Source organism: Phoenix dactylifera, chromosome 8 (assembly GCF_009389715.1).
Source record: "Phoenix dactylifera cultivar Barhee BC4 chromosome 8, palm_55x_up_171113_PBpolish2nd_filt_p, whole genome shotgun sequence".
NCBI classification, from domain to species: domain Eukaryota; kingdom Viridiplantae; phylum Streptophyta; class Magnoliopsida; order Arecales; family Arecaceae; genus Phoenix; species Phoenix dactylifera.
In genome coordinates this window covers 19,512,550-19,537,798 of record NC_052399.1, presented here as the reverse complement: position 1 = coordinate 19,537,798, position 25,249 = coordinate 19,512,550, and the positions used below count along the sequence as shown (strand labels likewise).

Below are 25,249 nucleotides of genomic sequence, written 5' to 3'. Positions count from 1 at the left end.
CAGTGCTTCCATTTGAATGCCTTCTTTTTAAACAAACGAGACTAGTCTGTTACCCTTGTTTGTGTCAAATGTTTTGGTTTCTTGTGTTTGTATACCTAATTGTAATCATTTTGTTTTGTGATAGGAAGCTACGGTAGAAATTATTTTGGTCACAAAATGAAATGGATAATAAAAATCAAGTAAATAGATAGGGTAGGATACATAATAGGTCAAGAAATTGTATTAAGTTGATTTTCCATCTTGATTGCGTGCTGGCTGTTAATGCAAATTAATGCTGCTGAAATTACATGGTACTGAATGTAAATACCAAAATTAGTGTCACTTGAAAAATAAGCTGGTCTTTTTTCTCTTTAATATATTTTTGGTACTGAATACTTGGACAATTAACTGTTTTTTTTTCCATTTTTGTGTTTCTTAGTCCTTTTCACTCTTTATTTTCCTTTGATGTGATTAAACTCTTGCATCAGATGGCATATGAGGTATATGGAGTGTTATCTGGTGCTGTTAGCGTGAACACTGGAGAAAAGGTTGTACCTGCATATGGAGGAGAATGTGAATCTTTTCTTAAGAATGTTGTTACTCCAATATACAGGGTCATATATGAGGTTCTGTATCACTTCTGAATCTCTATTAGTGTTGCATATTTGTAAATCCTCAAATATTCTTATTTTGGTTTTGCTAATGAAGGAAGCTCAAAAGAACCAAAATGGGATTGCTGACCATTCTGCATGGAGAAATTATGATGATCTTAATGAGTATTTCTGGTTGGCAGTGTCTATCTATTATTTTAGCTCTCACGTACCTCTAATAATGTGAAGTTATATTACTTGACTGCATCATTTGAATATTCTACAACCTGTGCAGGTCGGTTGATTGTTTCAAGCTTGGTTGGCCTATGCGTCCTGACAATGACTTCTTTTGTACATTGTTTTCTACTAAAAGTGAAAAACCTAAGGTCTCTTGCAATCATATTCCCTTATTTATATCTTTTTTTTTAAAAAAAACTTTATTTTTCCATATGGATTGCTATTGTCGGCTGGTAACTTCATTAGTATATAACTATATATGGGTATAAATTTAAAGATTTGTTCTTCATCTCACCTATTTAGATGTATCGCTTGTTTTTATGTGCTAGGTTAAGGGATCCAATTGCTTTATACCATAACATTTAAAGAAATATGACAAAGCATTCAATTAGTTTTTGAAAGACCAACATTTTGGATTTTCAAGTTGTTGCTACATACGTAACATTGTGTTTCTTCATTTCTTTTCTAATTTTCATATTTTTTGGTCTCAAATAGGCTCTTCGTGCTTTCTTTATTAAGTTGATTTAGTTCAGTTTTTGAATAGATGACTTGGTGCAATATGCGTGCTCATGTCATTTTTGTCAGGTGATCTCCTAAGGGTGCACTATTCATGCTTATTGTGGGTAGCTTTGATTTACTGGAGATAATTTATCATATGTAGTCTATTAAGGAGCAGATGCAAAACCACTTTTTAGCACGAAGACCTTGACTTTCTTTTGCTACTTTCTAGGCTTGCTGTTGCTTAGAGTAATAAATCAGTGTTCTTAATATTGGTTACTTTGGCAGTCATTTCCATGCCTACATGACTGACACCACGAGAAGATGTGCTAAGCAATTCAACTGAGAGCTTTTTTGGTAGGTGGGTAATAGTTAGGTACATCTTGACCTTACTAGCTAACATCAGTTCACTATGGGTTTCATTTAACTTACCATCTCGAGGCTTGATGTTTTCTTGCTCAACACCATCCATGTTCCTGAGCCAAAAATAGCAATACTCTTTTTTGTCCTTTTATTCACTCCATGTCTGATTCATAGTGCTGTTTATTGGGTTGATGATGTCATTAGTTGGTGGTCCATCACCTGCTAACTTTATCTTACTTGTTGATTTTTCTAGTCTATTGTAAGGCTAAAAAGTCGGACATAATTCTACACTGCCGTGGGCAAGAATTAGCAGGAATTGAAAGAATGAAGATGATGATGTCTCAGCCTGAATTGGTACTCTTATGATCAAGCCTAGCCCAAGAATGTGTTTTGGTGAAACAGTTGACTGTTTCTTGTTTCTAAGTTTCATGCTGACATAATTAAACAAACTATAATACCATTGTTGGCACTTTTTCTTTCATTCAGCTTTAGCAAACCTCTCAAGGCTGACCTGGGGTTTCAGTAGGCATGCTCTGCATACGATCGTGAAACAGTATATTTCTAGAGATTCAGTTTTTCTTACTAAAAAACATCACGATTGTTCGCCAACTTCACTCGACATCATTCTTGAGTTGCTCTCCTTGACCTGCATCTTCGCTCTATTGTTTCCAATTTTAAGATGAAGCTTCCCATTAAGTAGTTATTCTGGGCATACTTTTCAGTCCTTTTGAATGTGAGAGGGGAACAACTCGGTATTCTTGTATACAAGATTTATATGCTTTGTTTATATTCTTCAATTTGTATTCATATGTCACATTGTTTTCATCGCTGCAATCACTGACTAGTGGATTAGTGCATTTCATGGTCTTTCCTACATGTTCTCCTTCTAACAGATTTGTTTTACTCTTCTTTAATTGACTTTTACTAATAACTAAGTATTTGAAACAATAGTACTTTTAGTTAAAGCATGATGTTGTAAACAAGGAAGGGAAAGAAAGGAAATGTAAAACACAGCAAAGAAAACAAACACGAGGCAGAAGAATTCCCAGCATAACAGGGAATCACTCCCTAGGTCCTCACACCTGTTTCTCATTCCTAATATGCAGAGTAAGAGAAAAGGAAATTGAAACTTTCACCCAGAAAATAAAAAATAAAGTATGTACATTATTAGTAAAACAAAATCTCTTTATTAGTGGTGTTGGGAGGAACATTTATGTAGAACCAGTAAAGCCAACCTTTTAAATAAAACTGTTAATTAGTTTTTTCAAGCAGTAATGATCTATGCAAATGAGTCCATAAAAAAATAGGTCCGACTAAAGTCATGACTGCAAGCGCATAACAAAAATAATAATCCTGACTCTAACGTGATTCCAATGCTTCAAATCAGCTTCCAATCATAAGATAAAGTTGCAATAATTCTTCTGGAGGCTTGGATGCATTCTTACATTCCTCGTTTACACCTGAAATCCATCGTAATCCCTGTTAGATCATAGGATAACTATAATTAAAATGTTACCTAAATATATTTGTTTATTTTACTGATCATGGTGTCTCCTTTAATTATTTAGTGAGCATAGAGTCTTGATTAAGAAAATAACTGTTAAACTTCATCTTCTTTATAGCAAAATCATAATCATGACATTTCCGATTTTCTTTACTAATTGCTTTTGTATTTCTAATCTTTTTTTTTCTTTTTCTTTTTTCTTTTTTTTGACATGGTGGCATGGCACGCAGGCTGCTACAAATACATGTTGTCAGCAGAAGTGGTTGGGGAAGACAAATTTTGTAGAAATTCGATCATTTTGGCACATTTTTAGAAGCTTTGATAGGATGTGGACATTTTTTGTACTTGCACTCCAGGTTTAAACCAACTGCTACCAATGCGTAGAACTTGTGCATTCACCCTTTTTCCTTAGGTGATCATTATTGATATTTAACATTTGCTATATTTTCTAGGTAATGATAATCATGGCATGGCATGACCTGGAAACACCTCTTCAGTTGCTTGATCCAATGATCTTTGAGGATATTTTGAGCATTTTTGTAACTAACGCAGTTCTGAGGCTCATACAAGGTCTGATTCAATATATTTTGCTTATTTAGTTTTCAATTTAAACAATCAACTATATTTAATTTTTTTATGTTAGTCTTTATATATTTCTGAGCAATATGAGTCTGCTAATAGGTTATCTTTTGAATCTAAATATAAAATGTGCCATGCTAGCTGAAGTTTTTCTTCTTTTAGTTGTCATATCTAAATGGTTGCATTAACATTATACATTTGACTAGGTATAACAAAACTGCGGCCAAACATCGTTACCCAGGAATAAAATTACTTTGGAGGGATATTGAGGAGTAGGGATACCCATTGCACCTTTTCCTAGCACATTACAAAACACAACCTATATAGATTATTTTAGTGCCTTAATCTTTAATGAATCTTTCATTTTTACTACATATTGTGTTTTTGATGTGACAACTGCTCTTTCTAGTTTTTTTCTTAATGAATCTTTGTTAGAATTGTTTTTATAATGAAAATATCTTTATGGAATTTGCTTCATTGCAGTGACTCTAGACATTGCTTTTGCATGGAAAGCAAGGAACACAATGAACTTTAATCAGAAACTAAGATTCCTGGTCAAGTTTTTTATTGCTGCTGCATGGGCTGTTACCCTTCCAGTTTCTTATGCCACTTCACGTGGAGATTCTCTCTGCCACACCAAACATTCTGAAAACAATCTTGACATTTTTTGTTTGTCATCATATATGATTGTCGTTGCAGTATACTTGATGACCAATGTAATTGGGATGGCATTATTTTTTGTTCCTATGGTTAGCAGCTACATTGAAACCTCAAATTGGTGGGTGTGCAACGTTCTGTCATGGTGGGCTCAAGTAAGTTTTTTTTTATCTGATTCCTGAATATATGCATAATCTTCAAGTTCAAGTACTACATTGTACGATCACAAATTAATTTCTGCATAACATATAAGAACTGGAACTAGAACAATTGATGGATTAAGATTTAAATTAGTGTGGCAGTAACAGTTTAAACTCATCAAAATAAAGCAGTCTTTTTGGCACCAACCACTATCTCCTAATCCAATCTTTAAGTCGAAAAGTTTGAATATAATTGTTTTATGTATATGTCATTATTAACAAAAGCTGCATATAAAAATAGGCGCCCAAATTGTGTCTTTTAAAGCAAACTTTTCATCAAAATGGACTGCTAAGATCCTTGACCATTATATTTGCAATTTTATAAGATACAAGGACCACTGTTGCTACACTGATATTTGCAACATCACATACACACAGATATTCATGAACGTAAAAATTATCTTGGTATGTATTGTAACCTTTTTGAAGAAAATAATATGCTTCTACATATTATTAAGGCGAGCTGTGGCAGCTCTAGAAAATGACAATGTACAACAGATTATAGATGGTATGCAACATCACAAAGTACTGTCTTGAAACTCAAATGTTTTGATATCTTAAAAGAGATCAACATAGTAAGGACATTGTTTTAGGTGTTCCTGTTTTGGTGTTTTAGTACTTAGGCCTGTACAAAGGCCCCAGAGGGGCCCAACATATTTTGCCCAATATAGCATTACCCAGCCTTATGCTTCATTGGCCCTATGTCGACCTAAAACAAACTAAATTTCCTTGCCCATTGAATAGCCTCTAGAAGAGTGATCAGAGCCGTACCGACCGTACCAACGTACCGGTGGGCGCCGGTATCGGTACGGACCGGTACCACTGGTTCGGCTTGGTTTACACATCCAAAAGCCCCAAAAAAATTTAAAACAGGTACGGTGGGCCGGTTCGGGCCAATACCGATTTTTAACACCGAACCGGACCGGTCAGAGCCGATACCGGTTCGATACTGGCTGAATCGGCCGGTACGGGCCAATTCAGTATTCCTTGAATCAGACTAATGTTCTCTAATACCAGTGGACCCTGAAGTAAGGACCACCTTCATATATTAAATTTGGCATCAATACTCAACGAACTGTCAACCCAAATCAATCTGCGATATGAAATACAATAGCCAGATTCGTTAACAAGAGCTCAAATTTTGGCAAAGTTGGTATTTGAGTGAACTACCACGTACCACCAAACCATGTCTTGACAAGCCTTAAAAATTTTGTTCCCACTGTTACGTGGATATTTAGGGCCTCTCACCAACTTCTATGCCTAATTGAATAAATAGCGGTTTCATCATGAGTCGGGAACACTTTAAGAAATGAACTTATTGTGTGTGTCATACCCCATAATTTATCCCCAAATCTAGCACATATTGATATTCTTTATAAGATTCCCTAAATTATTTAGTTTAACTCTATCAGATTGCTTCATAGTTCTACCTTAATGAAAGTGAATTTATAATCATCAGAGATCAGACAGGCGTAACTTTTTTTTTAAAAAAAATCATTCTCCACTGATATTAAAGAAAACTTCAATCTGTCCTTAAAGACAAGCATTTTGTACTATAGAGTGGCCAAGAAACAAAGCTATGTACCGACAATTAACTGATTAAAGAAAAAAGAAACAAACGAGAGCAACAAAACATTAGGTCTCTTGACTGAAACAAGAAAGTGCCTTGAAACACTTTATATGCAGTCTAGCATTCTGCAGTCTTTGTCATCTGCCATTCATTTGCATGTGTTCAAGATTAGTTCCTGCAAAGCAAAGGAACTTTTGAAAACTGTAGCTTTACTTGAAATACTTACAGATTATTTCCATCTTCTGCTTATGGTGTCTTGTTCAACTCCCAGCAGTTGAAATTTCAGTGTATGGTATACAGAAACATAAGAAATTATAATTGGCTCAATTGAGGAGCTCAAATAATTTATCTATAAATAATTTTGTGACTCATCTCTGTCTGTTCCTTAGCAAGCGGAAAACATTGGCATAATAATTTGATAAGAATTTATAAATCTGGATTAGGAATGCAATTTGTGTGGGTTGTTGATGGGATAATATGTAGAGTGAAATAATAAGTTGTGTTGTGGGTAACCTTAGAGCGTGCTGCATGGAACAATCTGAATAACACAAGATAGGCTCCTCTAATTACCTGAGGAATTGGAATGCAAAGATTTATTGGTTTTCTGATGAGTTGTTTTTTATTTTCCACTATTATACTGCTCATTTTCAGATTATAACTTTTAGCCGATGTCTATCAACTGTTCTATATCCAAGGTCTTTACTTTATTTAATATCATCCTTTCTCAGATATGACTGTGCTCTGATCTGTGATTGAGCATGTTATATCATATCTTTGTTGATTTCTCATAATGTCCAATTATGTTGTATGTTTAGATATAAAAGTTTTAGAATGTATTATTCTATTGATGGGTTCCAATAAGAGTTCTTTTGTGCAGCCTCGACTGTACATTGGACAAGGGATGCTAGAACGTCAAGTATCACTTCTAAAGTAATTTTTTGAATTGTATTTTGAAAATCATTTTATCAATAAAATGTATTGACACTCCCTTTTCTCAGGTATACAATATTCTGGGTAATTTTATTGTCAAGCAAATTTTCATTCAGCTACAACTTTGAGGTAATCAATGATGATTTCTAAAATATTCATTTTTCTTAAATGTGCATTACTTGTCTATTTCCTAGTATATGAAATCTGCAAAAGGTACAGGTTTAACTAACAAGGAATTTGGGAACATAAAGCACTAGAGACTTTTGATGCTTGCTTAACATAGATGCAATGACCAAGTAATGACCTAAAAGCATTGTATGTAAAAGAAGACATGAATGCGGAGCATTATAACTGGGTTTTTGCAATAGAGATTGATGGTTGAGAAATGTTGATTTCTTCAAACTGCCATGCAAAAACAACTAAAAGAACTAAGTTGTTTGCCAATCTCCCATGAGCATTATAGTCAGATCTTTGCAAGAACTCCTCTCTCAAGATGAACAAAAGTCACTACTAGTGTTTCATGTGGCTGACAATTATTAATTGCTGGTGCTGAAGGTGATTAAGTGACAATTTCCACTAAAGATTCAAGAACAATGTATGTGTTAGTGGAGCTGTAGGGATGGGAAATACATGAGCCACTTTGCAAGATTCTTTTCTGAGGTCTCCTGGGAAAGTTGGGAAAGATCTTATTCCATGTTACTCTGAGAACCAGTGTTTGTAGGAAAACATAGAAGTTGGGTGGGGATGGTGGTGGGTTGTTATTGTTCATCCCAGTGGTAAGCATTCCACATTAGAAGGATAAACAAGAATTCTACACTCAATATATCCGGTTCCAGCGGTAAGTGGTAAGTGGTAACCAGTGGTAAGTGTTTTAGAAAAACATAGAAGTTGGGAGGGGGTGGTGATGGGCTGTTGTTGTTTGTCCCAGCAGTATGAGTTCCACGTTAGAAGGATAAAAAAAGGATTCTACACTCAATATATAGTGCAATTTGTTTATGCATTGACACCAACATAGATTGTTTTCACTTAAGACCTAAAATTGCATGCCACAGACCTTTAATATCATGGACCCACTTTGGTTCCAGAGGCATATGTCATTAGATTCAGATACACTGGTTCCTGCATTTTAAGGGATATTTGCTTTCTTTTATTTATCTTTTTTTATTGTATGTTGACTTGCATGTAAATATTTCGGCTACTTAGTTTGTTTAGAGGACTCAAGAAGTCCAATATTACTAAAACTATCTCTACTTGGCTTCCTTGAAATGGTTAATAAAACACATACACAAAATTGCTTACATCCATATTGCAAGGGCATTCTAGGATTGATCCATGGGTGGGGGTGGCGGTGGGGGTTGGTTGGGGGGGGGGGGGGGGTGCAAAAACAAAAAAAACATAAATAATAAAAAAATCTTGCTAACAATAAAAAAATTATGTATGTTATGGTTTTTATATCTTTTTACTTTTTTATCAACAATGAAAACCAAGTCCATGTCCATACAAGATTTTAACTTACATTACTTGCACTTCTATTCCTTAATAAACATATCCTTTTATTTTACTATAAATAAGTATACATCTAATTTTTCTTTGAACTATACTTATTGTCTGCTTTAATAGTCGAAAAATTGAAAGACATTAAGTTGTTAAAATGACTGGCTTGTTGTGATTGAAAGAGACCGGAGAAGCCTGTATGAGCTCACGAATCATACTTGTGGGTGCAGTAGGGACAGGAAGTTGGTTCTATGGGTGAGGAAATCTGATCAAATCAAACAGAATGGTGCAAGACAATCGTAATATGATTATACATTGGATAAAAAGAAATTCCACTGCAAACACATTTGCCTCCATGCAAGTTAACCAATAATGATGAAGAGCAACCTGTCGTGGTGCATTGGCGTTGGGCTTCCATAGGAGAACTTTTGCTGTGACTTGTTGATTATTGAGGGGTAATTTTGAACCTATCCTCCTATCGAGTCATTATTGGATTAGAATGGATAGGGTTCTGATTTGGGAAGCTTGCAGACCACACTTCCGTATTTGATTAGAATTTTAATTTTTGATAGGATTTTTTTGGTAAACCATTTTTGATAGGATTTGATATAAATATGTTTTAAGGCTTTAGGTTTGCTATACCGGTGTTTACTGCTTACCATTGCCGAATCAAGACTCAGCACAGGAGGCGTACTAAGTCTTGGTACACCGAACTAACCCTATATTGAGCATACCAACACTATATCAGCATGGTACCAATATAGGATTTGGCTTCGAGATTGTGAACCTTACACAGCTTCCTCACTTGATAAGAGACGAAAATTGTCTTATTGATACAAGACACAATCATGCATTCAAGATTTAACTACAAGATAATCACAGCATGATTTTTGGTCATGAAAGGAGGGCATGCGTAATTTTTTGGAGGGGCTGGAAAATCAGCCTTATACTTGTATGGAGATTTTCAGAATTTTTTTTCCTTTTTTTTTTTTTTGGGGGGGGGGGGGGGGGGGCGCTTGCATCCCCTTGGATGCATCACTGCCTTACTGTTCCAGTGTTTGGGGAATTGTGAGAGCATATGACTGCCATTCACATGCTTTTAAAACTAAGCAGCTCAGAATTTTCTGTTAAATCAATTGTTAAGAATGTATGTCTTGTGAGTTTACTTCATGTTAATTTAGTTGATGTCTTTCTGCCTTACTGTTTGAATAACTCCTATCCTTAAAAACTGCTATCTGGTATTTGTTACAGATTGGCACCATAATCTTCATGGTCTAGTATTTGATGAAGATTGCAAAAGTCTAATGGATCTTAGCTTACTAGTACTTTAGTACTAAGTGCTACAAATAGGTTCTAAAACTTAATGTGTATTTGAATATTGTGTGCATGATGACCAACAATTTTGAGTCTTTGACTAATGATATCATCCCCACATCCCCCTACCCCAAAAAATGGAAAAAAAAAAAGAAAAAAAAAACGGTTCTGTGATCAGATTACCTAATAGATACCAAGTGAAGTTAGAGGCACCAGTACTAGTCACCCACTAAGATGCATGACATTCAGGGCTTATGATTATAAGCAAAAAGATTTATTTTGTTTAAATCCATATCTTGTCATGAATGTATTATTTTGAAGTATATTATGCTTTGGTAGACATACTCTTTTCCAATAAATATCTGTTTCTAATCCTTCATATCTGTCTAATGTCAACATACTTCGGGTATCTCCTCTTCTTCATTGATAATTGGAAAAGCTAAAAGTCTTAATGTTTTCATATATTTTTCCCATTTGGTAGGCGCAAACATATTTAAACTTGTGTTGTCTTTATGTAGATAAGAATTGACCTGCTAATGTGCTTAATTCCCATATTTATTGATTCTTTGGACTTATGATACATGCAGATAAAGCCACTTGTAGAACCCACAAAACAAATAATGAAAGTTAGTGTAAACGAATATGATTGGCATGAGCTATTTCCAGAAGGTGAGCTTGATATTTCAAATGTTAGAGTAATTGATAAAATATAAATCTTGTTTACAATAACCATCTACCTTTTTTTGCCTCAGTTAGAAGCAATGCTGGTGCAATTCTTGCTATATGGTCCCCAATTATTCTTGTAAGGATGCTTTAATACATACTTAAAATCAACATTAGCGGAATTGGTACTGGGCACCGTACTGGTTCTCCAATGGGATGAGTCGGTATGGGCCCGCATCCCGCCATGCTAGGCTCGTACCGACAGTAGAAGAGGCGGGGAAGAGGGAGAACGAGAGAGGAACAGAGAGAGAGCAGGGGAGGGAGGGAGGGAGGCCGGTGGAGGGGTGGAAAGGGGGAGCTGTGGTGGTTATGAAACAGGGGTTGGCCACTTTTTTAATTTTGCGATTAAGTGAAGTCAGCAAATCGCTTGCCGACTTCACTTAAAAATTGAAAAATTAAAAAAGTGGCCGACCCTTGTTTCGTTCGAAACAGGAGAACTGTCGTGGCTTCCCCTTTTCGCCCCGGCACCGGCCTCCACCACCCTCCGTCGAACTCCTTCCCTCTCCCTCTCTCCCCCGCACACTCTCTTTTCCTCTCTTTCTTCCTCCTCTGCCTCCGGCAACAGTTTTTGTTTCGGTTGCCGGAACCGTACTAGTGGGCCGCCGGTATGGCTTGGAATGGCTGGAACCATCCGATTCGGGACGGTTCCACCGATCCTGCTTAAAATTCTTGTTTTGGACACTGAATTTCTACATTTTCACAATTTCTCTATGGTCATATTTCTTGAAAAGCCTTGTAATTGAGTGCGCAATTTTCATGTTTACTACAGGTCTATTTCATGGACACACAAATATGGTATTCTATATTTTGCACAATATTTGGTGGAATTTATGGCATTGTTCATCATCTGGGCGAGGTGTGATGCCATCTTATCTGCAAATTTGCATGCTTAAATCAGATGCATATACTTTGCTTATAATTGGGATGTCCAAGTTTAATTTTGGGAATCGATTACCTTTCTTATCCAGATTCGTACGATGGGAATGGTGAGAAGTAGATTTGACTGCTTGCCCTCTGCATTTAATGTTTTTCTTGTACCTCACTCATCACAAAATGCAAACAAGAGGACTTTCAGAAGCTTCTTGCAAAACAACATTTTTAAGGTGAGCGTTGTTACTTATTTTTTATTCATTGTAAAAGAATTTGATCACTCCTTTCCCATGTTAATAACCTCTTTTTTTTTCTTTGCTTGCATCAGGATTCAAAAACTGAAAGAAATGATTTCGCTAAATTTGCTTTAGTTTGGAATCAAATCATCTTCAGTTTCCGTTTGGAGGACTTAATAAGCAACAGGTAGTTGCTAATTTTGCTTTTTAATGCAATATCTTCTGGGACTAGAAAGTTTAACAATTTAATTTCCATGCCAACAGAGAGATGGATTTGATGATCATGCCACTGTCATCAGGCTTGACTTCTGGCCTTGTGCGGTGGCCCTTGTTTCTCTTAGCTAGTAAGGTTGTTCTTTATTCTTGGAAAAATTATCAGATCTATGTGATATCATTTGGCTTTATGACTCACGTGTCCTTTTAATGCCAGTTTTCAACAGCAGTGAACATGACTAGAGATTTTGTTGGAAAATATGAGCACCTCCACCGAAAATTAAAAAAAGATAATTATATGTTCTGTGCAGTTAAGGAGTGTTATGACTCCGTAAAAAGTATCTTCAAGTTTCTTGTTGTTGGTGAACTTGAAAAAAGGTAGATGTCTTCTTTCCTTCTATACACTATTTTGTTTATAGTTGTTTCTACCTTTTCTTCTACTTTCAAAACATCAATTCTGTCGCTTGCTTTCTGTTTATCTTGAATATCATTGTAACATTATATAAGTGGTGTTCCAGGATTGTGGATACGATCTTCAATGAAATTGAAAGAAGTATCAGAAATTCAAGCCTCCTTGTGGATTTTAAGATGCATGAACTGCAAACTCTCCATGATAAATTTGTCCAACTAATTAAATTACTGGTAGTTACAATGTTATAGCTGTTCAAATTTTTATTTTTAATTTACATCTTTTTCTGTACTCATCAGTGATTTCCCTTGTTTTATTTCTCATATCTTCAACCAGTTTGAGAATGATAAAGATCATCGGGATAAAGTAGTCATATTACTTCAAGATATTGTTGAAATCTTGATCAGTGATATGATGGTAGATGGTTGCAGGTGAGATACGGAAACAAGTGCTCTTTTCTGCTCTAATTTAATGTTTGATAATAATAATAAAGCAGACTATATTTCATACAGGATATCGGATATGATTAATTGTTCTCAAATCATGAAGTGGAATGATGATGGCCCCGAACTGAAGCAACTACCTGATGCAAACAACTATCTGGTGCATTTAAGAGACCATGAATCAGAGTTGTTTGCATCAAATGCCCCAAACTCTTCCCTATGTTTCCCGCTTCCAGATGATGGCCCATTGAAGGAGCAGGTTGATATTGACGTATTATTATTTATAAAATGTTTATTTTGCCTTAATCCATTGCCTACTTCATGGCAGGTTAAACGACTATTTTTGCTGCTTTCTGTCAAAGAAACAGCTGCGGATATTCCTACTAACTTAGAGGCTCGACGACGCATCTCATTTTTTGCGACTTCTCTTTTTATGGATATGCCTATTGCTCCCAAAGTTCGCAATATGTTGTCATTTAGGTAATCAGATTTTTCAGATACAATGATCAGTTCTTTGATGTTATTATCCTTAAGCAACTAAAATTGCTAACTGTACTACACATTTCAAAGAGGAACTTTTAATTCTGGACATTACTAGCACTATTTAAATTACAAGTACCGTATCCTTTGCAAACTTTTATGGTTTAAGAAATAAAGATCTCCCATTTGTGGCTTTGTGTTTAAAGCATTGTTGAATCCTAGAATCATGAAGGATGGAAGCAAAGAGTTTAAACTAACTATATTTCACTTTTAGCTATATGCCTTTGAACCAAGGTACGCCATACCGGTATCGGTAGGCATACCGGTCACCTACCGGACCGGTTTGAACCGGTATCGAACCGGCAGTGCGCTCGCGGAAAAAATTTCATGAAACCATTTTTCACGCTAGAACCAGACCGGTCAGGGACCATACCGATTCGGTACGGGCTGAATCAGCCGGTACAGGCCGGTTCAGCATACCATGCTTTGAACACACAATTAACAAGCCTTCCTTGGATATAGACACCAGGGTATATATCTTTGCTTTGGGAGTCTGTTCTATTGTTCTCTTTTCCTATTAGTTTTATACTTTTATATGATTAAGTATCGAGATATACAACTAAATTGTTCTAATAAAAAAATGTTTGCCCCTAATAGTGTGAACAATCATCAAGTTTTCCTGTCCATGCACCGAATACATTAAAAGCTTTCTCAAATGCTACATTTTATTTGTTATATTGAATATAGGCATTACTTGAAAAGGGAAAAGAGAGTGGATTAGCAAAACTAGAATTCTGGAACTTGTGATACAAGAATATAGTTTCATGTTCCTTTTTTGAGAAAAAAATTGGACAAAGCCCAATCCTTAATTTGATAAAAGGGCATCCTAGTGCATGAGGCTTCCACCATTGCAGGATTTGGAGAGGGTCAGATATGCCCAATCATAACGAGAGGCAGTTTCCATGTTTCGAACTCGTGACACCTAAGTCACAATGGAGTAACCTTACCGTTGCACCAAGTCCACCCTCCCAATCCCTAATTTGATGATGCTTTATATTCAAAGGATATGTGCGGCATTTTAAGTTCTACTTACTAGAGAGAGAAGCTTCTTGGATGACATTTCTTGATCTAACTAACCTTTTTTTCTTTTTTGAAATTAGTGTGATGACTCCATACTTCATTGAAGAAGTTAATTTTTCAGAGGAGGAGCTTCATTCAAGTGAAGATAGGGCATCCATCTTATCTTATATGCAAAAGATATATCCAGGTAATTTTCAAGGAGAATTGGAACTAAACAATTGTTTCCTTGAAGATGGTTTTTCTTGTGGCATGATTTTCATGTTCTATTTTCAGATGAGTGGAAAAACTTCCTGGAACGTTTAGGTCCTAAGGTGACCAATGAAGAAATTCGATATTGGGCTTCTTTCCGTGGGCAAACACTAAGTCGCACAGGTGGTTCAGATCCAGCAGTTATTAATGTGAACCTAAAATGTTGACATGTTGTTCCTAGTTGTTATAGTTTCATGTTATTCAAATTCTTGTTCTAACATAAACTTCTTTCCTTCTTTGAACAAACTAGTTCGAGGAATGATGTACTATAGAAAGGCAATAAAGTTACAAGCATTTCTTGACAGGACTCGTGATAATGGTGAGTTTGACTGTAAATATATGAAGTATTTATTTGTATAAGAGGAATTCCGTTCATCACCTTTTTTATTTTCTTTATGTAAATAGCTTGGAATTTATACTTAGAACTCTTCACTTGTGATCTTTTAACATTGAAAGTGGATCCTTTCATCCTCACATGATAAAGAATGCTCAATCAGATATTGATAGAGGACTTATTGCCATGGAACGAGAATACAATAAGAAGAACAGCCAGCAATCATTGTCTGCCCAATTAGATGCACTAGCAGACATGAAATTCACATATGTTATCTCTTGTCAAATGTTTGGAGAACAAAGGTCGTCTGGTGATCCGCATGCTCAGGACATTATTGATTTGATGATAAGGTATAGCTTAATTATTTGCATAATTATTAGCATTTTCTATTTCAAATTTCTATTATTATTCATTTACAAATGCTAATGTCATAGGTATCCATCTTTACGTGTTGCCTACATTGAAGAGAGAGAAGAAATAGCAGATAATAAACCTCACAAGGTTTATTATTCAGTTTTAGTTAAAGCAGACAATAATCTGGACCAGGTAGTGCTCTTTTTTGGTTGGGGAAAAATTGTGTTTAATTTTCATCTACTAAATATACTTATTAGCTTTGTTGAAGGTTTGTTTCATGCATACTAGTAACTCTGTTGAGATATTAAGTCACTAGTAATGTATAATTATGATTGCATGTTTGCGAGAATTCTGAAATTAAATTGATGGAGAGACCACTTCCATTCATTTGAAATTAACAATCATAATAGGGGCATCTTGAGCTGTCTTGTGTAATGGCAAGAATTTATTCTTTAATGATCCTTCTTCGTTATATACTGTGACACTGTCATTGAGAATTGAAGGGAATTAATAGAGAGGCTTAGTGAACAATGAGATTACAGTCTGATTCAGATTGTTTTTAAGTTAATTCCCTATGTTGCCCGATTAATATTAAATGATCAAGTGCATTGCTCAATTTCTGCTAATGAGTCCACTTTTGCCCACTAAGCTAGCCACTGGTTCAAGAACATGGTTGCAAGAATTTCTTGAACTTTCACATTTGCTTAAACAAATATTTGCAGTCTGAAGTGGATCTGGGTAGGAATTGATATCCCAGGTTCTTTAGGAATTGAGAACTTAAATTAAATCTGTCTATCTTGATATTGAGTTTGTGCAAAGTAAAGTTTGGATCCAAACAATAATATCAAAGAAATGGGAGAGCAAGAGAATAAATAAATAAAGATAGAATGGTAGTAAACTGTTCTCTATAAAGTATTGGATGGTAATAATCTGTTCTCAATAAAGTATTGGATGTTTGAACCACAAATTCACACACCGGTCCATGTATGTAGAGATGTCATATGAGCAAAGCCACATTGATTGCTTTGGACTTGTGAGGTAGGGATATGGGGTAGAGGAGTGGCTAAATTGCCGGCCATCTTTTAGTGAGGTTTGTAGTGTGGGTAGTGGGAGGAATAAGAGGTTTCCTAGGAGTGGCAGAATAGGATAATTTGGCACAACAATGCTAGCATTGAATAGGAGTGTGAGTATGGATGACAGGGTGTAATATTCGACTTTATGCCTAATTTTGAAAGTGATAGCAATCAAGAGATAGGATGGTGGTCAGTTTAGGACACGTTTTTAGATCTCTGTGGGATGGGGTGTATCCATGGTACCGGCCAGTTTAGCACGTTTCGTATCGGTTCGGCCCCTGATCGGTACGGTATGGTACGGCGGTAGAAAACGGTTCCGGCCCCTTTGGGGCTGAAACCGACTGGTACGGAGGCGTACCGATGTGAATCGCGCGCGCTGTGGGCAGCGCAGACTGATTCAGCACTAGTACCGAACTGTACCGAACTGGTACTGAACCAGTCTGGTAGGCCACCGGTACGTCTATTGGTACCAGTTCGGTGGACCATGGGTGTATCCCGGCTATTGCATCCCATTCTTATGAGGAAATTGGAACTAGGACTAGGGCGGGATTTTGAAACGCACCTACATGGGCATTTCAATTGTCTTGCCTTTGTCTCATGTGGGACATCCACTTATTTACCGTTTTTCTATTAGATGACAAGGCTGGGGAGACTTGCGATTCGAGGAGAATGCAAGGTCTTTTGAGACTCAAAGTTTGATCCATTTGGCTTTTTTTTTTTAAATAGTGTGGCTAAAAATTAAGAGAGAGAGGAAGAGAGAAGGAAAGAAAAAAAAGAAAGCAACGAAGGAAGGAAAAACAGAAGAAGACGAAAAGGAAGGAAATGAAGGAAAGAAGGAAGAAAGAAAGAAAGAAGAGGAAAAGGAAAAGAAAAGAAGCAAGAAGAAGAAGAAAGGAAGGGAAAAAGAAAAGAAGGGAAAAAAGGGAGGAAGAAGAAAAAGAAAAGAACAAAATAAGAAAGAAAGGAAAGAAGAAAAAGAAACAAAGAAAGAAAGAAAGAGAAAGAAAAAGGAAAGAAGGGGAGAGGAACGAGCATACCTTTTGAGATCTCGATGAGGGCAGCCACTTGGATGAGATTGGATGTGACACAAGGTGTCTTGCTTTATGGAGAAACCATGAAGTAGTGGCGGCAATCATGTCGGATTGGGTTGTTTATGGGTCGGTTCAGAAAATTCTAAACCTGTACCTGACCTATTTATTAAATAAGTTAGGATTTGAAACCTGAACATGCCATGCTTATTAAGCAAGTAATCTGATCCAGCTTGTTTAATCTGTTTAATAAATAGGTCGGATTGGGTTAGGTCCAAAGTTCGTTGAACCAGTATCGAAATCCATACCGGTCGGCAATCGATACGGTTCGGTACCATTTCGAACCGGACGGAACCGTCTAGTTTCATCAATTTTCGGCTGGTTTCGGTCGGTTCCGACTACGATTTTCATTTGAGAATCGACCCAGTCAGAGACCGGGTCGGCTCGATTCAGGCTGAATCGGCTGGTTCGGCTCATTTCGGCAATCATTAGTTAGGTCCAACTATTATCTATTTAACCGTAGCTTGGTGCGGCGCTAACATGGAGAAAAGATGAAAATCCAAGCAAAGTGCAAAAATTCAAAAAAGTACTAGATGGTGTTATCGATCCTCATAAAGATCGAGTGGGGGATAGGACAATTTTGCCTCATCTTTTCCTTAGCTTCTCAATCTTGAAGTCCATGGGAAAGAAAAAGATGAAATAGAGAAGACATATCAGATTGAAGATTTTGGAACACTAATTGAAGAAAAAATTCCAAGAAAAAAGTGCAAAATTGAAAGAATACTTATTGGTGTTGTCGGTCCTTATACGGATCCGATGAGGGATAGGGTGGTTTTGGCTTATCTTTTTCTCTTGTTTATTTTGATCCTGAAGGTCCTGTACAACAACTATGGGAAAGAAGAAGAGCAAAAAATTCAAGAAAAAAGAGCAAAAAATCGAAAGTACGTGATGATGTTGTTGGGCCTCATGCAGATCTACTGGGGGATGGGGTGGTTCTCATGTTTCTCTCTAGCTTCTTCTTGATCCTAAAATTCTTGTGTGATGGCTACGAGAAAGAAGAGGAAGGGGAGAAGAGATACCAGGTTCTTTCGAGACCCTAATCAGAGTGCTAGAATACAAAGAAAGAGAGAGATACCATGTTCTTTACGGTTGGTTTGGAGCTCGGCAGCTACAACAGAAAAGGGAAAAACCCTAAGCACGAGAAGGCCTCACAAGAGAGGTTTTTAGCCCTTTTATATGATTGGCTTTTGATGCAAGTCCACAGCAAAGTCTGTTCGTTGTATATATGAAACCAGCAAATAGCAAGCCCATCCAGCTAGGCTCCGCTCTCCATGCCAAGTCCAAACAACCCACTAATTAAATAGGTTAAACGGGATAAATGGGTTAGATCATGGAATCTGAACCTGACCTATTTACTAAACAGGTCAATATGGGTCAACCTGTTTACGACCCAAACTTGTTTAGCCCAAACCCAAATATGTTTATTGTAGGTTAGATACGGATCGGATTGACGAGCTGGGTCAGAATTTGCCAACCTTACTAGGAAGCCGCCTTTACTGGTATTTGAAACTTTCGTTTGATGTAATTGCCTGATGGGGTGTTTTTTGCATGGAGGCATGAATTTGTGTGGGGTTTGGTTGTCGGGAAATATCAGGAGACATTGAAAGGGGAGCACGATTAAACCGCTTGTCTATTTTACGACACTAGATATAGCAAGGTCTTGGGTGTGGGTTTTTTTGCAATTGGCCATTAGACAATGTTCATTCAAACTTGTTAATGGGATCTTGGGTAAGTGGGGTTGTAGACAGATAAAGAGCGAGGAAGAAAGGGGTGCTTTAGTGCAACTGGTCAGGGATTTGTGGTGAAGTAGACTTGGAGTGAGGATGGCGGTTAGGAGGCACAGGGGATAGGTGAAGCAAGGGCAATCGGGGGATATGGATAGGCAGGAGATACAAGGGGTAAAAGAAGATAAGGGCTAATAGGAGTCGAGGGAAATGTTTAATGGAGATCTTACATCTCTAAACTAGAATCCAGCCATCATGATCACTATTTCTCAAGTGATTGTGGGTAGAAGAATCATGAAAGGGTCTAAGAAAATCATGGGTTTGGGTGAGAAGAGGGACATGATAGTTTTGGGGACTCTTAAATTGAGATCCCCAAATCAGATTAAACTTCATAAAACCTAAATTGCTTTGTTCTTTATAGGCTAGGAGAGTTTTTGATGCTAAAACAAGCTTGCTTCCATGGAATTTCTGAGGAAAAAGAGGTAGAGAGAAAGAAGGGGAGAGAAAAAACATAATCTGTTGACCTTTTATTTGCAAGACCATGCATTGGATATTCAAATATTTGACATCAGATACAACAAGGCCCGAGGGGAGGGGGTAGTCGGGGTTGGTCATAAGGTAGTGTTCTGTTCACATTTGTTGATGGAGAACCAGGGTGAGTGGAGTTGTGGGTGGATGGAGGTCATAGAACGCTTTAAGGCAGTTGATTGATGGTGTATGGCAAGAGAAAGAGTGATTTGGGGTGAGGTTAGGCTAGAGGGCATGGAGATGGGTGGAACGAGGGCAATGAGGGTATTTGGGAGGCGAGGGTGACAGGGAGTTAAAGAAGATAGGGGCAATGAGAGTTGAGGAAGATTGTGATAATAATGGAAGTTGATTTGATGATTACAGAGTAGAGATCTCCATCTTTAAACTACAATCGAGCCATCATGATCACTATTTCTCTGGCAATGTTGGTGGAAAAGAATGCATAGAAGAATTTTGGGAAACCATGGGTTGGGGTGAGAGAAGGGATGTGGCAGTTTTAGGATCTCTTAGACTAAGAGCCTCAAAGGAGAGCCCTTCTTTTTTTTTTGGTTGCTGAGCCCTTCTCCTTTATATACCATCCCAATCTAGACAGAAATCATGGATCAGATTCAGCTGCATAAACTTAAATTACTTTGTTCTTTATGGGCAAGAAGAGGATTCTTGGATGTGAAGGCGAGCATGCTTCCACGGAATTTATTGGGCAATAGAGACAGAGCAAGGGAGGGGGAGAAGGAACATAAGTTATTGTCCTTGTATCTATAAAACCAAGTTTTAGTCGCCCTTCAATATTTGATATTGGATATAAGTTGTTTGGTGATTGTTGGTGTTTGCTACAAGGTGAGATTCTATGTGCATCGTCAGTGGAGAACCCGATGAGGGGTGTTGTGGGTAGATAGAGGATGGGGGTTAGGGTTGCCACTTTTAATGCAGTTGCTTGATGACTTGTAGGAGCAAGGGTGAGTTGGGGTGATTTTTTTATTCTGTGGGTTATGGAAGCCTTGGATATGTATGCGAGTTTACTTCTATGGAACTTCTAGGGCAAGAGAGAGAAACAAAGGGAGAGAAGGATCATAATTTATTGACCTATCTAGAAAGCCAAGCTTTATTCACTCTTAAATATCTAAGATTGAATAAGTGAGGTCTATGGCGGGTTTCTGCTCACACATGTTAGTGGGGGCCTTAGGTAAGAGGTGTTGTAGGTAAATGGAAGGTGAGGAAGGGCGCACGGAGGGGAGGGGGTGGCGGGCAGCTTCAGTGCAGCTAGTCAGGGGTCCATGTTGAGAGCTAAAGTGATGTGATAAAAGCAAGGGAGAATGGGAGGAAGGGTAGCAAAAGGAATGGAAGGAGCGAGGGCAACATATGCAAATTTTGGAGTGGCTGATGCAGCATAGGGTGCGACCAACAAGTATTATGACTAGCTAGACTATGCCATGCTCGCAGGAGCCAGCAGACTTGTGGGTGAAAACTTCAACAAGCAAATATTTGAGTCGCACTTCAAAAATTAACATGGAACTAGAAGTAAACTGGATTGAAGATCCTTCGCTTGGTGAAGGAAACTCTCAAAAAAATTTATTAACATGTCAAAAGGCTACCCCTTACAATGCATTAGATGCGTATTTATATTTTATAGAATATGATCCCTAACCCTGATTCGGGCATTTAAACTGATAGAGAATCATACTCTTAATAGGACTCGAGAATATGAAAATATGCTAGAGTTATTGTACTATAAATATGGAATCCTGACTAAAATTCAATAGTCCCTAATCAAAAAATCCATAAGATCCTGTCGCTCGCATGCTTGCTCATGGGATGAAAATAAATCAAATATTTGCTTATTAAAGTCTTCGCTTGGGAATCCAATGGCTTCTACGATGCTTGGCATGATCTACCTAGTCATGGTGCTTGCTGGCTGCACCTTGTGTTGCATCAATGGCTCACAATGAGAGCTAAAGTGGTGTGGGAGTGAGGGTGGATTGAGGGGATTGCTTTGTTTTTTGTAGGCTCAAGGAGTCTTGGATGCAAAAGTGAGCTTGCTTTCATGAAACTTTTAGGACAAGATAGATAATGAAAGGGAAGGAAAGAACATAACTTATTGCTTTGTACAAGGTTTGATGAATCGGTACCAGAGGTCGTATGGCCAGTGATTGGTTTAGGACAACATTGGTCCATACAGTGTCGTTCCAGGATGTACCGAAAATAGGGAGAGGGAGGGGAGAGAGAGGGGAGAGGTTGTTGCCCAAGGTGACAAGCCAAGAGGGGGGGGGGTGAATTGGTTTCTTCTTAACTTTAGTGCTTTTAAAACTTTCTTAGTTAAATGCGATGAATGCTTACTTAGGTTATTAGAGTGAGTTAAACTAATGCAAGAATAGAAAGTAAAGCAAGAGAGAATGAAAGCACAAACACAATCCAAACACAACAATATATAGTGGTTCGGTGCTCTCCTTAGCACCTACGTCCACTCCCCAAGCGTACCCTTGGGAATTCACTATAATCTCGCGGATTACAGTTGGATTGTTTTCCGGGCTCACAATCCAAAAACCTTGTTGGTTTTACGGGATCACCAACGAACCTATACAACTTTGGTTTTCCGGGTTCACCAAAAACCTTGTTGGTTTTGCGGGCTCACCAACGAACCTTTACAACTTTGGTTTTCCGGGTTTACCAAAAACCTTTGTTGGTTTTGCGGGCTCACCAACGAACCTTTACAAAGTATTCAAACAAATGAAAAGAAAAGATTTAAACTCCTAAATGAGCATATAGAATAATATGAGCAATGAAGAAGAGTTAGAAAGAAATTATCGCTTTGAAGTCGCTTGGCTCTTCTTTGTCAAGGAAGCTTCACTCTTCAATGGGGGAAGGAGCTCTTGATGCCTCTTTGAATCTGCTCAATCCCTTTCTTTGATTTTTGAATGAAGCTCTTGATGAAGAAGATTAGGGCACTTTTGTATTCTTGTGTATTCTTTGATAGACCTCTCAAAAGATATTACTCTCTGATGAATAGTGCCCCTTTAAATAGCCTCCCACCTTCTTTGGTCAAGCCCCAATGGTTAGAATTCAAAAACTAGCCGTTACTGACCTTGGGAAGGACAAAAAGTACATCTGCAGAACTATCCGTTACTGTTCAGCCCGTGTTTGGGTCGGCTCAACCTGTCCTTGGGTCGACCCAACTTGGCCTTGGGTCGACTCAAACATTCCTTGGGTCGACCCTCTCAGAGAACACAGAAACATGAATTTCAACCTTCCTTCACTTGGGTCGACCCAACCATTCTTTGGGTCGACTCAAAGTTCACTTGGGTCGACTCAACTTCTTCTTGGGTCGACCCTCTCAGTAATTCCAGAGAGCCATTTTCTGTCTGTCTTTCTGTCTTCCATTTGGGTCGACCCTCTCAGGGTTTGGGTCGACTCAAAGTTCACTTGGGTCGACTCAACTTCTTCTTGGGTCGACCCTCTCAGTAATTCCAGAGAACCATTTTCTGTCTGTCTTTCTGTCTTGCCTTTGGGTCGACCCTCTCAGGGTTTGGGTCGACTCAAGCTTGGGTCGACTCAACCACTGTGTGGGTCGACCCTCTCAGTAAATCCAGAGCATTTTTCCTTTGCATTTTGAGGTTCTTTGGAGGTTGGGTCGACTCATGCCTACCTTGGGTCGACCCAACTCACTGTTCATTTGTGCTGTTTTTGCAGGAGTGTGCCAGATGATTCCTTTAAGTCCCGGGGTCGACCCAATCAACCTATAGGTCGACTCAATTCACACTTTGCTGCATTCTCAAGATTAGATCCATCCAAATGAACAAGACCATATATATATTTTCAATTAAGCATATGTACTGAGAGTAATGAACTTATAAATGAAGTATCAATTTAACTTATAGCATGCTTTGGATAATTGTTTGTTAATCATCAAAATAACACTATCATCCTCAATCTCCCCCTTTTTGATGATTACAAAATAAAGAGTATAAGCCTATTGATACTTGTCTTTAAAATCAGTTTATAAGAGGGATTAAATTTCTGAATTTCAGCTTTTCATATATACTTGTGAAATCTCCCCCTTTATCATCCAAAAGTTGCCAATTTGACTTTTTGAATGGCTCCCCCTTTCATTTATAATTCATTAGCAATGAAACTTCAAAAATTTTATGAGTTTCAGCTTATGTATCGGGGTGCGAGAGGAGCGTGCCAAATTCTGAATTTATATGTGCCAAATTCTGAAACTTGATAGAAATTTTTGATTTTGTGATTTTCATTGTTGCAAATTGCTCCCCCTTAGATATATAAGCTTTCTTATATGATTTTCAATTTGTTTGCCCATTTATTTCTCTTTTCTTTTCATAACTTCTTTACTCACTCTTTCTCACAAAAGTAATACTCTTTCTTCTCAAATGAAATACTCTTTCTTTTCTTAGAGTGAATACTTTATCTTTTCGTCTCCCCCTTTATATACTCTTTCCTTCTCTTCTCCTTTATATACTCTTTCCTCTTGTCCCTTTATATACCCTTTCCTTCATAACTTCTTTTATATACTCTTTCCTCTTCTCTTCTCCCCCTTTTTGTCATCATCAAAAACATAGATATGGGAAAAGATGCAATAACGAACAAACTTCAAACTTCATTGATCAAAATAGGAACATTTTCATATATTAATGCTCAAAACGATGAAAAGTACAATGTTCTACAATCAAGATTTAAAGGTATAAGGGAAAGACAAGATACATAAGGGAAAAAGCAAGATACATATAAGAAAAGGCAAGATACATACGAGAACTAGATTTCTAGCCTAGGCTCTAAACATAAATGCTAAAATCAGCCTAGGGAGAATCTAATGGCTGGGATCTAGTCCTCATCCGCCTAGCATAAGTGGCGAGGGGAGGTCGAGCCTGGTGAGACTGGGTCTGGCGTGGAGCACGTCGAGCTGGATGACTCTGTGCCGATATCTCTGACTCAGCAGCCTGTGGCACAGAAGGTCCATGTGTCTCTCTCTCTCTCCTGAGTGCTCCAATCTGCTGCCTCAGATCACTGATATCAGCAGACATGACATCCAAGCGGGCGTCCAATCGGCTCGTGAGCCCGTCAGTAATAGTCCTCGCCTGAGCTGACATGAGCTCTGTCATCCTGCTCCAGAAGTCATCCGTATCTGTCGGAGGAGCAGATGACGATGGTCCAGCCTCTGAGGGTGCAGTAGGATGATCCATAGGCTCCTCATCCTCACCCTCTGGTGCCTCTCCCTCTGGTGCTTCACCCTGAATGCCTGCACCAGTATGTATCCACTGCCCGTTCACTTTCTCATAACCCATGCGTATGAGTGACCGTGCAGTGTACGTGTCTGTGGGTTGCAGATTCTTGAATGCTTCCTCCTCGAGAGGTAACCCATGCTGACGGAAGATCAATGTAAGTATCATGCCATAAGGCAATGATACCCTGTTGCTGCTTATTACCTTTCTCATTTGCCTCAATATCATGGCCGGAAGATTTAGGGGAATCCCCCTAATCATGCACTCCATAACTGCAAGATCTCGTTCTGAGATGAGAT

General features: G+C 37.9%; 1 protein-coding gene across 2 annotated transcripts in view; it reads left to right on the top strand.

Moving 5' to 3' along the window:
- Positions 1–25,249, top strand: part of LOC103703020 (putative callose synthase 8) — a 48,969-nt gene that overhangs the window by 7,688 nt on the left and 16,032 nt on the right. Inside the window, exons 10-33 of one of the 2 annotated variants that reach the window (XM_008785713.4) lie at positions 468–605; positions 688–764; positions 865–955; positions 3,402–3,527; positions 3,624–3,741; positions 4,234–4,562; positions 7,055–7,107; positions 7,176–7,236; positions 10,503–10,584; positions 10,668–10,717; positions 11,408–11,494; positions 11,607–11,741; positions 11,837–11,931; positions 12,009–12,093; positions 12,175–12,335; positions 12,476–12,599; positions 12,703–12,797; positions 12,879–13,068; positions 13,138–13,289; positions 14,450–14,556; positions 14,643–14,741; positions 14,869–14,937; positions 15,116–15,302; positions 15,387–15,498. In XM_008785713.4, the coding sequence (XP_008783935.1) occupies positions 468–605; positions 688–764; positions 865–955; positions 3,402–3,527; positions 3,624–3,741; positions 4,234–4,562; positions 7,055–7,107; positions 7,176–7,236; positions 10,503–10,584; positions 10,668–10,717; positions 11,408–11,494; positions 11,607–11,741; positions 11,837–11,931; positions 12,009–12,093; positions 12,175–12,335; positions 12,476–12,599; positions 12,703–12,797; positions 12,879–13,068; positions 13,138–13,289; positions 14,450–14,556; positions 14,643–14,741; positions 14,869–14,937; positions 15,116–15,302; positions 15,387–15,498 (2,823 nt within the window). The remainder of the gene's footprint in view (positions 1–467; positions 606–687; positions 765–864; positions 956–3,401; positions 3,528–3,623; positions 3,742–4,233; positions 4,563–7,054; positions 7,108–7,175; positions 7,237–10,502; positions 10,585–10,667; positions 10,718–11,407; positions 11,495–11,606; positions 11,742–11,836; positions 11,932–12,008; positions 12,094–12,174; positions 12,336–12,475; positions 12,600–12,702; positions 12,798–12,878; positions 13,069–13,137; positions 13,290–14,449; positions 14,557–14,642; positions 14,742–14,868; positions 14,938–15,115; positions 15,303–15,386; positions 15,499–25,249) is intronic. The other variant, XM_039129178.1, reaches the window with a different exon arrangement.